This window comes from Thunnus maccoyii, chromosome 12, assembly GCF_910596095.1.
Source record: "Thunnus maccoyii chromosome 12, fThuMac1.1, whole genome shotgun sequence".
Classification (NCBI taxonomy): domain Eukaryota; kingdom Metazoa; phylum Chordata; class Actinopteri; order Scombriformes; family Scombridae; genus Thunnus; species Thunnus maccoyii.
In genome coordinates this window covers 31,405,057-31,421,660 of record NC_056544.1, presented here as the reverse complement: position 1 = coordinate 31,421,660, position 16,604 = coordinate 31,405,057, and the positions used below count along the sequence as shown (strand labels likewise).

The window sequence follows — 16,604 nt, the reverse complement described above, 5'->3', positions numbered from 1 at the left end:
TATTTCTGTTGATCCTACAGCACCCCTCAAAGGTTTGGACAGACCTTCCCACTCTCTTAAATAAGTTAAAAAAGCTTAATTTAAGACTTTTTAAGACACTTGATACCATGTAGAATGCAATTTATTACCTGTTTAATGGTTAAAGTATGAAAGATATCAATAACAACCATTGGCGATGATGAGGGCTGGAATTATTTACCAAGTACAATGTGAAATGAATGTTAATGTGTTTAAATTTATTTAACATGTTTGTCAGTTATTCCTGGCAGTATACAACAATTATTCCCAATAATATAACTAATTACTTATAAATCATGACCTGGACATGGATTAACCAATTAAAAAATAACTCATTCATTTAAGGTCACAGGTCTGGAACAATAGAATTGGGGATTTTCCAGCCAAGTTTTGCTAAAATTACATAAAAAAACATTTTATGACTAAGATTACTGCCTATGGCAGGCTAGAAAAAAACTAAGACCTTTGTGAATGAAATTTAAGACTTTTAAACACCGTCTAAGGACTTTTTTTTTGTTGAGAAAACTAAATCAAAGCTTTTTAAGACTTTAAGACCTGCAGATACCCTGTTAGAAATGTGCCTGGTACTTTACATCTGAGATCCAATTTATGGACAAACCAGAGATCCAAGTTATTGGTTCGGAAGAATAACGAGACAAACTGTTTAAGACACTACCTCAACAGATAGAAATAAGGGTGTTACCATCGACCCTGACTTAACTTTTCAGCCAGAGAGAAGCTTTTATTACAAGTAGGTTTGACTACTGGTCGGTTACAGTTCATACATTTTTCCACTGTTAATGTATTTTTTGGGGGAGTTTTTCGCTCACATGCTGTAGATTGTAAAGCTCCTTAAGATCAATTTGTAATTTGTCATATTGGGCTACATAAATTAAACATTACTTGACATAAATCTGCTGCCAGAGTTTGAACTGGAACACAGAGAAGAGCTCTAAGATTCTTGTATATAAATGTGTTTGTGGACGTACTCCTGACTACTCGGGTGATATGATGCAAAGATATGCACCTGCACCTCTGCTGCTCACCTCAACAAAAACAAAGATGAGCTTTACAGTTAATTCTTGACCTTGAAACTGCAGTTGACAAAACAATATACATTCAACGTCAACGCAGTCGCTGTTTTGGATCTTCCTCTGCAGATGGAGTTTGTCTAGTTATCATGGAAGTGCAGATATTCAAATTTCCATGTTTTTTTTCTGAGCACATCAAGAACTTCTCATCCTCACCAGTTAAGCTTTTAAGTTCATTCTTGACAAGGAGAAAAGAATGATCTTTAACCTTAAGACTGAATGATACTTCAAAAGCTCCAGAACAGCCACTGAGTGGACCTTGAGGAGAAATTATTATTTACGGTGAAGCTTCCTACTCATATGTCTGTTTTTCTTTTCTCTTTTTCAGTCGTTGTCCTTCACGCAAAGCATGTGAGCCGCATTTTGTTTACGAAAAATGCTACATAAATCTCTCTTTTTGTTTTTGATACATAAGCTGTAACTTTCAAGACATTTCAAGGGGGAGAAACAATCCAGTGGAGGATTTTGTATTTGAAGTGACATTATCTAGATACTTGTGGAGTGATCTCTATCTTACAGCTGTTATAGTTTAGTACACAAGTCGGTCTGAAAACAAGAAAACTTGTCTATTCTTCATAACTTTCCCCTGATATTCCTCGACTTTCCCTGCCTGGAATACATCCCCATGACTTTCCATGACTTCCCTGAAATTTCATGACCGGCTGGAACCTTTGCTATAAATAGAGGCAGCCTGTCCTCCCAGCATCCTTTGCTGCCGAGATGAGACGATGAAAAAGAAGCATTAGTGACAAGTCATTTCATGGCCTCTGAGTCCTTTGTCTTGGTGGTAAATGTACATCAGAGCAGCTGTAAATCTTTTTGTTGGGGAGGAACAGGAGACCGGCTATTCTGCATTTTACTATCACCCCCCCCCACCACTCCCCATCCTGTTACAGAAAGCCTCACTAAATCTGTCCTTGTCCGTCTCTGCAGGTTCAACCCCCTCCTCCTCCTCCATTTTCCTGCCGTCAGGATTTTCTTTGTCGCCATTCATCTCCTGTGTTGCCATGGCACTGCTGAGGAGAGCGAGCGAGAGGCGGAGGGGAGAGAGATGAAAAAAAAAATGAAAGGAATAATAATAAAAAAAAGGAGTGTACAGTACGTCCTCCCAGCCTTCAGTGCCTTTGTGAGATGTGAGGATCCATTCATTGAGTTATCGTGGCAGAGGTGTTGGGAGATAGCTGCCCGCTGACGTCAGGGCCGGGGGGGACGGGCGGGTGGCTGCCGCAGATCAAACATGGAGGAAACAATGAAGAGCAGGATGTGGAGATTTCTCCATCAAAGACTGTCACCGTGAGCAGAAACCTCAGCGCCGCCGCAGCGGCTGATGTTGCCGGTGACGTGAAGGTGCGGAGGTCCTGATCGGTGACTGAACCGTCGACCAGCTCGGTGTTTCAGTCTGATGTCGAGTACGACAAAATCGCTGAACATCTCTGAGTTACTTTACATCACAACTACAGTCATTTTACAACAAACCCCCCCAACACGGCCAGTATTCAATCAGCTGCTTCTTAACACATCTGATCTATTTATCGTTTCATGACACAATGACACAGGAAATAAATACGTTTTCCTGTACGTCTCATAATATATTCAGTATTTAAACTTCCAGCAACACCAGTCACCCAACACATCAACAAACTCGACTAACGTGATTACAATTACAGCTGCGACAATTCATCAATTAGTCCATCAACAGAAAATTAATCAGTAACTACTTTGATAATCGATTAAGTCCTTTTTAAAGCAGAAATAGCAAAGATTTGATGGTTCCAACTTCTCAAATGAGAGAACTGGCTGCTTTTCCTCGTCGTTACATTATAGTAAATTAAATATTTAAGGTTTTAGACCGCCGCTCTGACAAAACAAGACATTCAATCACATCATCTTCTGCTCTGGAATTTTTTTTCACAGGCATTTTTCAGCGTTTTCTGATGTTTTACAGACCAAAGGAAACATTTATCAATTGAGAAAATAATCAGTAGGTTAATTAAATATAATAATGGTTAGTTGCAGCCCTAATTACAGTCATGCTTTTGCATTATGAGAGACTTAAATGATGGACTGATGGAAAACAAACAGATAAAATATGTCAGATCATCGATTGTTGCTGTTAAAGAAAAATTGGGATATATGTTAATTCATTTTCTTGATAAATGTTAGATCAGAAGATCAATATCACTCTCATGGTTGTGCTTAAAGTACAGAGCTGGAGCCAGGAGGCTGCTAATGCCATGGACACACTAAACAACTTCCTGTCTTGTAATCGCGTTGTTTGCACACTACATGTCTGATCAGCAGCAGGGGGGGGGGGGTCACACATTACAACATCTATCAGCAGGAGTAATCCCTGACGAGTCTGTCTGGTCTCCGAACTACGTTTTATCACGAAAACACACGCTAGAAATGCACTGATTTATAGCGAAAACAAGGAAGAAAAAGAAAAGGATATGGACGTGGGAACGGATCGGGATATGCAGACAGCAAGAATTGTCTGTTCTGCAGAGAGAGTCGCAGATAAATAAATAATTTTGGAAAGGTAACGTAGGTAGCTGATTCTGATAACTTCGCTTAGCATAAAGAGTGGAAGCTAGGTAAACAGCTAGCTTAGATACAGCACGTTAATCAGTGAGGTGCACAGAACCAGTTGACAAAACCAACAGAAAATTAACTGGACACTACTTTGACAATCAAATAATCAAATCAAATAATTGTTACAGTCATTTGGTGAGAAAAAATACCAAATATTTGCTGGTTGCAGCTTCTCAGATGTAACGATTTAAAGCTTTTCTGTGTCAAATCTTTGGATTTTGGGCTGTTGATGCGACAAAGCAAGACATCTGAACACATCTCTTTGGGCTCTGAGTTTGTGATGATTAAATGATGATTAAAACAATTAGTTATAGCAGTTATAGTAAATTGGTTGTAGCCCTAATGCTAAGCTAAGCTAAACATATCCTGACTCCAGCTCCGTACTAACACATAGACATGAGATTGTTTTTAATCTTCTTGCCTAAAACTCGCCAAGAAAGTGAATAAGTATATTTCCTAAAATGTCAAACTGCTCCTTTAAAGTCTACTGAGCTCCAGCGGTGCCTCACCAGCCTGCTGTTCCCATGGAAACACAACAACCACAACTTCAACACCAGCAAAACATTAATTATCAAGGATTCAGAGCAACAACAACAACAACCTAGTGCTATGGTTCCCACAGTGGGTGCAGCGAGATTAATATAACTGCTCATCTATTGTTGACGTTTCACCACCTTAAACCTTTAACTACATTCTATGTTATGTTTTTGGACATATTTAAACAAAATAAATATGTAATAAATATCAAAATCACTAGATTAAAAACTTGAAGGTGCAGCTAACATGACAACTCACTGTTGCCAGTTGTCATAGTAACACAACACGCTTTACGGCTCGGACGACCGACAAACCAGCAGCTGACAGGAAGGTTTTAGCTGCTTGTGGAGGACGGATATCTGTTACTGTGGTGTTACATGTTCCTGAAGTCAGATATGTTGTTATGAGGCTCTTTCATGGCGTCCTGTCAGAGGAGTCGGACCTGCAGGTTGTTCTCTCCACATCAACAGCAGCTCACATCATATTAAAATGCCTGCAGCCTTTTCTGGGGGTTTGGTTTGTTTGTTTTTCCCTTTTACATCTTAAATAAAACATCATTTTAATTGAAGAAAATGAAAGAAATGTATTGAACATATTCACGTATTTAAGTGATATCAGATATTCTACAGATGTTGGTTCCAGAATCAGGACGGAGTTAAATACGCTGCTGCTGCTGCTTCCTGGAACAACGAACAGAAAGACCTGAAACTGTCAGAGCTGATTACTGTCGCAGAATTTAACCATTCTAGAGGATCAGAGACTGTCTGCAGGGATGGAGGGAGGGACGGAGGGATGGATAGAGGGAGGGATGGATGGAGGGATGGATGGATGGAGGGAGGGATGGATGGAGGGATGGATGGATGGATGGATAGATGGAGGGAGGGATGGAGGGAGGGAGGGATGGATGGAGGGATGGAGGGAGAGATGGATGGAGGGAGGGATGGATAGAGGAATGGATGGATGGAGGGAGAGATGGAGGGAGGGAGGGATGGAGGGAGGGAGAGATGGATGGAGGGATGGAGGGAGGGAGGGATGGAGGGAGAGATGGATGGAGGGAGGGATGGATGGAGGGATGGATGGATGGAGGGAGAGATGGAGGGAGGGAGGGATGGATGGAGGGATGGAGGGAGGGATGGAGGGAGGGAGGGATGGATGGATGGAGGGAGGGATGGATGGAGGGATGGATGGATGGATGGATAGATGGAGGGAGGGATGGAGGGAGGGAGGGATGGATGGAGGGATGGAGGGAGAGATGGATGGAGGGAGGGATGGATAGAGGAATGGATGGATGGAGGGAGAGATGGAGGGAGGGAGGGATGGAGGGAGGGAGAGATGGATGGAGGGATGGAGGGAGGGAGGGATGGAGGGAGAGATGGATGGAGGGAGGGATGGATGGAGGGATGGATGGATGGAGGGAGAGATGGAGGGAGGGAGGGATGGATGGAGGGATGGAGGGAGAGATGGATGGAGGGAGGGATGGAGGGAGGGATGGATGGATGGAGGGAGAGATGGAGGGAGGGAGGGATGGATGGATGGAGGGAGGGATGGATGGAGGGAGAGATAGAGGGAGGGAGGGATGGATGGATGGAGGGAGGGATGGATGGAGGGAGAGATAGATGGAGGGAGGGAGGGACGGAGGGATGGAGGGATGGATGGAGGGAGGGATGGATGGAGGGATGGATGATGGAGGGAGGGATGGATGGAGGGATGGATGATGGAGGGAGGGATGGATGGAGGGATGGATGGATGGAGGGAGGGATGGATGGAGGGAGAGATAGATGGAGGGAGGGAGGGACGGAGGGATGGAGGGATGGATGGAGGGAGGGATGGATGGAGGGATGGATGATGGAGGGATGGATGGAGGGATGGATGGAGGGAGGGATGGATGGATGGATGGATGGATGGAGGGATGGATGGATGGATGGATGGAGGGAGGGAGGGAGGGAGGGATGGAGGGAGAGATAGATGGATGGATAGATGGATGGATGGAGGGAGGGAGGGAGGGAGGGAGGGAGGGAGGGAGGGAGAGATGGATGGATGGATGGAGGGAGGAGGGAGGGATGGATAGATGGATGGATGGAGGGAGCACAGGAAGGAGGGATAGATGGATGGATGGAGGGATGAAGGGAGGGATGGATGGAGGGAGCGCGGGAGGGATGGATAGATGGATGGATGGATGGATGGAGGGAGCACAGGAAGGAGGGATAGATGGATGGATGGAGGGATAAAGGGAGGGATGGATGGATACATGGGAGGGAGCGCGGGAGTGCGGGATGGATGAATGGATGATGGGATGGATGGATAGAGGGAGGGATGGATGGATGGATGGATGGAGGGAAGGATGGATGGATGAGGAAAGAGTGGATGGAGGGACTGAGGGTTAGGTGGAGGGAGGAATGGATAGAGGGATGGATGGATGGATGGATGAGGGAGGGATGATGGAATGGATGGAGGGGTGGATGAATGGATTGATGGATGGATTGATGGATGGAGGGATAGAGGGTGGGAGGGAGGGATGGATGATGAGATGGATAGAGGGAGGGATGGATGGATGATATAATATAGTGTAATACATTTCATTGAACAGAGTTTAATCAGTAAATAGTAATAGTTATAGTTATGGTTATACATCTATTCTATTTTTATTTAGTTTTTATATTTGAGTCTATTTAGTTATTGTATATTATTTAGCATTTAATTGCATTTGTTTCTTTTTCCTCCCTCATTGTTTTTATATTCTGATGTCAAGTGGCTGCTGTAACACTTTAATTTCCCTTTGGGGTTAATTAAGTTCTGTCTATCTATCTATCTATCTATCTGTCATTAACATAATATGAACATGTTGCATGTTATATCGGGGGTTCTCGGGGTGACATTTCCTGAAGAGGTTCAGTGACTGATTAAAAGATGATGAAGATGTGAAAACAAGGTCCTGAAAACTGAGTTCTGTCTTTCCAGCAGTGCTGACAAACAGCCCAGTAGGCTGACTGGGTGGGATGGATGGGATGGATGGGTGGCAGGATGGGTGGGGGGGGGGGGGGGGGGTTTACCTGGATCGGGGGGTAGGGGTTGGAGGAGCAGGAGGGGAGGGGGCTGTCGTCGCTGTGAGGGTAGAGGGTGGAGGGCGTAGGGGAGGGGAGCTCCGGGTGATGCTGTCCTAACACTGAAGAGCCGTCAAAGATGCACTCCAGAGACGCTACCTACAGGATACAGGAGGGGGGAGGACAGACGGAGGCTCGGAGAGGTCAAAATACAGGAAAGGCAAAGCAGGAGAGAGACAGTTAATCCTTACAGAGAGAGGAGGAGGAGGAGGAAGACGACAGAAGAAGAGAAGGTAACGCTTTATTTTACAGGTTCTTTAATTTTATACTAATTTCCTGGAGTAACTTTAACGGTATTTAACGGTTAATTTTTAGGGTATTTTACAGGCAGGGTGGTGCAATTATGGTACAAATTATAAGAAACAACTTTGAAAAGTGTTTAGTTGGTTAAATTACTCACAAACTTTCCAGAAAATAAGTATAAAATTAAGGGACCTGTAAAATCAAGTGTTACTGCAGAGAAGAACAAAATTTCCTGGTAAAATAATAATAAAATAATAAATTAAAATAAATAAAATCATTTTGGAGGCCGATCCTGAACAGAAGCTCTAACAGGAGTTTTCTTTCTGGACGGTTTCTGACTCGTAGAGAGAAACTGGAACAGAGTGGGATGTTTTTACTGGAGTTCACAAAACTCAAATATTTAACGTTAAATAGACAAAATCTATATTCTCTCTTCTTACAGCTTCAGACGTCGTTAATAATGAAACTTATAATCTAAATAGCAGCTTTTGTTGCTTTTGAATTTAAAAATAAGTAAATAGTTCAGTTCTGATACATCCCATAAATACCTTAATAATCATATTTCAAAAAATCTGATTCAAAAACTTAACTGGTGTCAATTAAAGATCATCTCTAGAATCATTTATATAATAAATAAGTAAACAAACTAACTGAACTTTAATAAGTGATGAAAACATCAGTTTAAAGACAGAAAGAGTCAAATCAGAGTAAAATCCAGAACATAGAAGAGTTCAGCAGGGAACAGATGGAGGATGAAGAGAAACAGGAAGATGAAGAAAGGGAGGAAGGAGGATCTGGATGGAGAGAACAGACCGTCAGGATCCTGGAGAGCTCCTGAGAGCCCCCCCTCACCCCCCCATCAACCCCCCCACCCTCACCCTCCCCCACTGATCAATACCTCTCCAATAATCACCTTCAAACAGGTTCTTACAGTGAATTTCCCTCCACAGCTAACATCAGCTCTCCAGGACTGAAACATGAAACATGAGTGATCAGGTGTTGATGCTGCTGCAACACACGATGAAGCACACGACAGCTGACGACACATGAACACATGAACGACACGTGAACACATGAACGACACGTCAACACATGAACGACACGTCAACACACGAACGACACGTCAACACGTTAACGACACGTCAACACATGAACAAGACGTGAACACATGAACGACACGTGGACACATGAACGACAAGTGAACACATGAACGACACGTGGACACATGAACGACAAGTGAACACATGAACGACACGTGAACACATGAACGACACATGAACACATGAACGACACGTCAACACATGAAGGACACGTCAACACACGAACGACACGTCAACACACGAACGACACGTGAACACATGAACGACACGTCAACACACGAACGACACGTGAACACATGAACGACACGTGAACACACGAACGACACGTGAACACATGAACGACACGTGAACACATGAACATGTCAACACATGAACGACATGTGAACACATGAACGACACGTGAACACATAAAGGACACGTGAACACACGAACGACACGTCAACACATGAACGACACGTGAACACATGAACGACACGTCAACACACGAACGACACGTCAACACACGAACGACACGTGAACACATGAACAACATGTCTGCTTCATTCAGTGTGTTTATCTGGAACATTACAGGAGGTTTGGTGTGAATAACAGCCAGATTTGAACGTGGATCTAAACGTCTGCTGGAGAAACAGAAACACTGATTCTACAGTAACAGATAGAGAAACAGATATTTGTTTTCCTAAAAACCAAACAGCAGGTTTCATATTATTTTATTAAATAATAGGCCATGTATTATATTATCAGTGTACAGTTTATGAGCCGACAGGTTGATTTTTACACTGTAAAATGTTCCGAACACTAAACATGCTGCTCACTGAGCTTTAAGAACAACATTTAGAGGATCCTTATTAGAAATATTATATTGTTTGTGTTAATGTTAAAGAACAAATAGCCAATTTTATATGTAATAAACAGATACTGGCCTCAAAAATGACACAAACAACTTATCAGACTTTTGTCTTTTACACCTTATAAGTTTATCTGCTGCTAAAAAATTACACATTAAATAAAAATCCTGTTTGTTTTTTAAATGAGCTTCATTTCTCTCAATAATTCAGTATTTGAGGAAGATCCCAGATGACAGATTGATTTGTATTTTCTCCTCACACTATCAGGTTTGATCACTTTTTATAAGAAAAGAAAATGAAGATTATTAATGTTCAATAACAAACTAAATCAGAGGTTTTTTACTTGTGATGCTGTTGTGAGCGCTTCAATCAACAACAGTTTAATGTGAGTGATTTTTGAAGCCTTCACTAAACACTAATTCAAGAGATCAGAGAGAATAACTGGAGAAACAGTTCAGTGCTTTAGATATTTAGTTGTTCTGGTTTCTGACTGCACTAATCCTCTGGAGCCTGCCGGTGGTGACTTCCTGCAGATGTCAGTCCGTTTAACGCCACGCGATGGCAGAAAAGCTCCACCGAGCAGCCGGTTGAACAGTCTGAACACATTAGGCCTGTTTATCCAGCGTTAATCTGATCTCATGTACTCTGTTACCATGACCACAGCGGCGTGAAAAGCTTTAAACCCCCCGTGAAATATCAAATCTCAGCTAATCTGCAGATTAGATTAATCAACTCCAAACACAGAGACGATGTTAAACGGAGGACGACTTAAAAACAACACACACACACACACACAATACAACATGTTGGACTTTATATCTGGAGTTTAATTTAAACCCACTGATGGAAATAAGAGTCTAGAGAATAATTTCAGAGATTTTTTCCTAAAAATACATGTTGAAATTAATTTTTCTTACATTGTTTTTGCTGCATTTTTTTCTTTTAATTTTATTTGTTCAACTGATTTTTATTTTATTTACATTTTATTGCTCTTTTATCTTTGCATTTAATGGTTTTATGTCTTTTTATAAAGCACTTTGCGACTTGTTTTTGTGCTAAATAAATAAAGTTATTATTACTTTAACCTCGTTGTTTTGTCCTGAGCAGTTATCTGTTGATTATTTTCCAACTAATTCATTTGTTTTTCAGCCAATAAAATATCAAATATTATGACAAATGTCTAAAGTCAAGTATTAAAATATCTTTTTGTTTTCGGGGACTCATCAGAAACAGATTTAATAGAAGAAAAGTCTTAATCTGAGCAGCAGACGTTGAAATATTCTGACTTTTAGACTATTACGGCTCAAACTACATTTCCCATAATGCACCTCGGCAGGGTCTTTCATTAGAGCCTCCCTGCCTGGTTAAAAAAAAAGCTGCTACTTTCAAACTCCAAACCTCCAGTTTGTAACGCAGACATGGTGTTGTGGTGTGATGACATCACTGTGACATCATCAGGGACATGTCACATGACGTCACAGGCCGAGCTCGACTAACTACGACAGACGAGATGATGCAAACGTGTAGAATAAACATCTCGTCTCTGCGGCGAGCGACAGACACAAACACAGCAGCAGCAGCAGCAGCAGCGATGAGCGCAGCATGGAGGACGGCATGAACAGGAAGCAGAGTCATCATGTGACCGGGAGGACGCCAAATTCTCCAGGTTGAGCTTCCAGGAAGCTGCTTTTAACAAACATAGAGAGAGAACCTGAACACAGCAGGCTTCACTCAGTGGTTCAGTGGTTACAGGAAGGAAACGGGAGAATATTTGCTGATTGATTGACAATAAACTCAACCTGAGGAACCAGTGATTTTAATCCATGTCATTTAAATCCCATCTGGAGCGACGTTCTGACAGACGGAAACATACTGACACCAACATATTGGCCTGTTTGGGAACCAGTATGATGACAGAAAAACATAATAGACCCAGTTAAAGCTCCTCAAACGTGCTGCTGTTCTCTTACACTCACATTTTTACAACAGAGTCATTCACATTTTGTCTCCGTTAAAAGAAGATATCAATGTTTCATGTCTGTGTGTTCAGTTTTGACTTTTTTTCTGGAAATATTCCAACTTTTTTTTCTCAAAATTTGACTCACAACTTGTACAACTATCACTGGATCACTTTGATACAGAAGGAAAACTTTACAATGTGATGATTCCTCAGGTCTGCAGCCTCTTTTACTCTGTTTCTAAGTGGATTTATGGAGGTTTACTGGTGACGGACATCAGAGATAATGATATCAACATGTGTTTCATGTCTGTGTGTTCAGATTTGACTCCCAGAAGGAGTTTTTTTTACTTCCCTCATGTCTATTAAAACCCAGATCCTCAATTACGGAGGAGCACAGGAAATAGATGGACGGATCTCCTGTAACTCAGTCATCTCAGTTACGGCTCATAAAATTTGTTATGGACAGATATTAAAAATACCAACTTATAGGCAGGAAAAACAATGTTAAAGTGACAAAATGAAGAGAAAAACCTTTTTAAGTTAAATTTGGCCTCAGATGTCAGAAACAACCCCTGACCAGGTACTGACCCCAGAGCGAGTAAAGCGTCATCCTGACTGGAGGAATTTGACCGTGTGTGTGATGACATCATGACAGGAAGCAGGTATGAGTAGGAGCAGGTGTACAGGTGTACTGGTGTTTGTGTGTGTGTGTGTGTTTGCTTCAGAGCAGCTTCAATGTTTTAATGGATCACATGTAGGCAACAAAGACAAGCAACAAGCCTCATCCTCCTTCTGTGTATGTATGTGTGTGAATGAACAGATGAACAGAGAGATATTCATTAATAAATATATACAGTTTATATATATATATATGTATGTATGAACAGACAGCGAGAGAATGTAAACAAAGACAGAAAAACAGATAAAAAGGTTTGACTTTACTGGCTGTTGACTCACTTTAAACTGTATTATCTTATTATAATTAACACAACAGAGATTCTGTTAAAAGTAAAGTAAACATTTGAGGAGGTGAAAGATAAAACTGATCAATTCTTCTGGAACTTGAAGACAAAGTGATTTATCTCAGTGTTTGACTTCATTCATCCTGATGTGAAACCATGTTTGTCTAAATGTATTTGGTCGTATAATAATCATATTAACATTCAGGCCAGTAAAGTCATAAACTACAGACAGAAGACTCTCTCTCCTACCTTCATGGGCGAGATGTGAGCGTGGGTGACGTATCCGTGCACATTCTCGATCTGGGACAGGTTCTTCTCCGCTACCTGCACCAGCTCCGCTCCCGCCGCCGCCTCCTCCGTCAGCTGGGGGGAGCTCTGGTCCTGCGGGGATGAGTCCTCATCGTGGTGCCTGTACTTCTGAAACAGGAGACACACGAATACGAAGAGATTACCAAGCTGAGAGGGTTTAACACCCTGAGCACCGTCTGACAGGTGGGAGGCGCCGCGCGCTTTCATTCCACCTTCGTTTCACCTTCGTCCTTCATCACTGATAGAAACAATTGAGACTGGAGTCGGAATAAACTTTGATATTTTCCTTTACAGACTGTTGTGACCGAGCAGAGCTGCAGCGTTCACATGGTGATGAATCAGATGTGAGTCTTACTCATCTGTTTCATGGCTTCAGGAGGAGAGAGGTTCATGTTGACAGGTGAATGACTCGACTGTCCTGAACCGCTGCCGTTACGTAACGACACTCAGACTGAGTGACGGACGCCGCTGCAGACCAGGAGGAGAGAAAACGTCCAATTACGACGGTTAATGGGTGTAAATGGATTAGATTATTGATGAGTTAAGTGCAAACAGTTAATCCCTCGGTCGCTTGATCACTGAAGTTATTTATGAAAGTGAAAATACTGATGTTTCGCATCACAGCAGATGTCACGCTGTGTTTTTATTCTGTCACAGATGAGAGTTGATAATCGTGAGAGAAACGTGCTGAATATTCTGCACATTTCCAGCTCTATACTGGAATATCTTTACATGATTCCCAGTTAAAAACTCCTTATTCATCTTCTACTGGTCCTTTATGCAGACCCTCAGTTCAGCCTCTGTCTGAAACAGGCCGTTTTAGCTCCTGTCTCTTTAAGCCCCGCCTCCTGATGAGCTCACTCTGTTCTGATCGGTCAGCTTCAGGAAGCTTCCTCTAGCTCCAGAGGCTACGTAAACAAACTATAGTAGCAGGATTTCACTTCTTTTCCTCCAAATGTCAACCTCTCAAATCCATCCGTACATGTTGGACAACGTGAACAACACATGGAAACACCTTAGCAACCACCTTAGCAACCACCTTGGCAACCAAGACGACAGCACAGCTGTTTATGAGCATGTGCAATGAGCCAACGTCAGCAAGGTAGAAAAAAGCGTTTCGAGCAGGTTGAAGCCCTGACCTTTGACTTGCAGGCATCATTTCTACATGTTCACCTCACGTTTTAGAGCTTTGACCATGTTGAACATCCGACATCAGAACAGGAAATAAATAAAGAGGAAACCACTAAAAGCATCATATCCCCTTTAAGTGAAACACACGTTGCAACACTGCGATTACCAGATTAACTGTCACTATCTCAGACGACCGTTAGTCGTTTGCTTGAGACAAACGTTGATCCAGCTTTACGGACAGATGAGTGAAACCTGCGACGCCGCTCTCAAAGTTTCAGCAGAGACTTCAAAGAGACGCTAATCTGCGTCTGAACAGGATTATCCTCCGCCTGATTGGCTGCGGGCCGGATCAGCCGGCGGGTTTTGGCGGCTGAGCTGTTACGGGCGGGTCAGCTCGGAGGAGAGCCGTCGCTTAGCAACCGCCGACTGAAGCAACACATCCACATGCAGCCCCCACCAGAGACTGAGGTACGACTCCAGAGAAACTCAGTGCTGGATGATTCATCTTCACTGAGGGAACAATTTACTGGTCAAACATGAAAAATGTCCCCTCTGAGGAGCCGTAGTCATCCTGAAACCAAAGCCCAGCGGTATGAAGCATCTTCAGTAAAACCTCTGTAGCTTTCTGAAGATAAAAACAGCAACAACCAGAACAGTCTGCAGCCGGGTTACCATGGCAACTCTACCGTATTCCTGCTGGACCGTGGGAAACGACTCGATATCTGACCTTCGCTGAAGAGACTGATGGAGACGTTTCTGAAAACGGCCAATCAGAAACATCCTGTTTGTATTGGAGCAAACAAAGTTAATCAGCAGCAATTATAATAATCAATTAATCATTAGAGTCATTTAAAAAGCTGAAATACAGACTATTCTCTGGTGTCATTTTCTCCAACGTGAGGATTTACTGTTTCATATCTTTGCAAACTGAATAGATTTAAGTTTTTAACTGTTGGCCGAAGAAAACAAGACGTTTAAAGACATCTGCTTGGACTCAAATACAGAAGCTAAATCCACCAAAGTGTTCGGATGACATCATGATATATTTAATGATGATATATTTTGGGAGATGATTGTGTCAACTAGCAGAAATCCCTTTAATATCTCTGGTTTTATTGGGACTTGTATCTATGAAATACATTTACTTGTCAGGTATTTCATTGAATATCTAAAAGCAGTGACTCCAGTCTAAATGATCTAAACCAGACCAGTAAATGTATAACAGTGCTGACAGCAAGAAACCAAACTGGGTTCATCCTCACTGGAGCAGCAACTAACAATTATTTTCATTATTGATTAATCTGACGTCATAATTCACATGTTTTGTTCAACCAGCAGCCAAAAAAACCAAAAGATAATCAGTTGTATGACGAAGAAAATCATCAAATCATCACATTCAAGAAGCTGAAACATGATAATTTTTTGACATTTTTGCTTAAAAAAATGATTTAAATGGATAATCAATTATGAAACATAGTTGCTGGTGATTTCCTGTCTTTACTGTAGTAACTCAGTTGGTACAGAAATGACAGATTTACTGGATGTGACTGAGTCAATGATCAGAAACCTGGATGATAAATCACAAGGAGCTGAATAACCAGGATTCTCAGGTCCAGTGTAAACGTCCTGAAAATAATCTCAACCAATAATAATAATAATGCTGTTTAACCACAATTTAGTCGATAGAAAGTTTTAGAAACTTTAAGCAACACAAACTAAATTTAATTCCCTTTATTGTTCTGGTGGCTTCATACCAGCAGGGATGTGTTTACTTTGTGATTTGTGTGAACTGAGCCTTTACATCATTTGGTTTATTGGGAGCCAACAGACAGACGACGTGTGAAGGGCAACATGTCCGTTCATCAGCTGAGAGGCTGCGAGCCGACTGACTGAACATTTGGTTAATTCATGAAGCACAAACACTCCCACAGATTCAGAGGTGTGAACGTGACTAAACGCTGGAGACGTGCTGGCTGAACAGCACTCATGTACACGCTACGGATGTGCAGACGGCCCAGTGTTTGTATTTAGGGACCGAGTCCAAAAGGCAGAGGACGACTGTAAAACAATTGTTTTCATGTGTTTGTTTCTTTCTTTATTATTACACCACTTAAACCCTAAATTTGACCCCCTAAACATGCTCAAAAACTCCAAATGGTACACACATCAGGTCTGGTGAAAAATTTGATAAAGTGTAAAAATTAACCCCCAAAGTGCCAAAATGTGCTCTCTAGCGCCACCTATGTAACTAAAATGGCCGCCACGACCCGTAGGAATGTCGTAGAGAGATCAAACCAAAACTCAACTATTCGTTTCATCAAGACCTACAAATCATACACTGACACCCCTGACCTAAATCCAACAGGAAGTCCGCAATATGCCTTTCAAAATAAGACTTTGCCCCAATTTTAGCCCCCGAACAAACGCTATCTCCTCCAGGGGTGTTAATGGTATCAGCTTCAATCTTTCATACATGACTTATGACACTGTGCTGAAAAAAGTTGTTAAAAACTTTGTAATAACTTGAACAGTTTGGATTTTATAAGCCCTGAAAGTTGCAGTGCCACATCACCCTTACAATGTAAACCAATGGGGAGGCAATCTATGGGCATGAACATGTGTCAAACAGAGGCTTCTGACGTCTAAACTATAAGTCTGACCACTTTCAAACCTGTATCAATGGATTCGCCACGAAATTTCCTACAAAAATAT

At 42.0% G+C, this 16,604-nt stretch overlaps 1 protein-coding gene across 11 annotated transcripts in view; it reads right to left on the bottom strand.

Moving 5' to 3' along the window:
• LOC121907944 (discs large homolog 1-like protein) overlaps positions 1 to 16,604 on the bottom strand; it is a 139,508-nt gene that overhangs the window by 54,783 nt on the left and 68,121 nt on the right. For 6 of the 11 annotated variants that reach the window (XM_042427521.1, XM_042427522.1, XM_042427523.1 and 3 more), the window contains exon 4: positions 12,702 to 12,869. In XM_042427521.1, the coding sequence (XP_042283455.1) occupies positions 12,702 to 12,869 (168 nt within the window). Of the gene's footprint in view, positions 1 to 7,288; positions 7,439 to 12,701; positions 12,870 to 16,604 lie in introns of all 11 variants that reach the window. The other 5 variants (XM_042427519.1, XM_042427520.1, XM_042427525.1 and 2 more) reach the window with 1 other exon arrangement.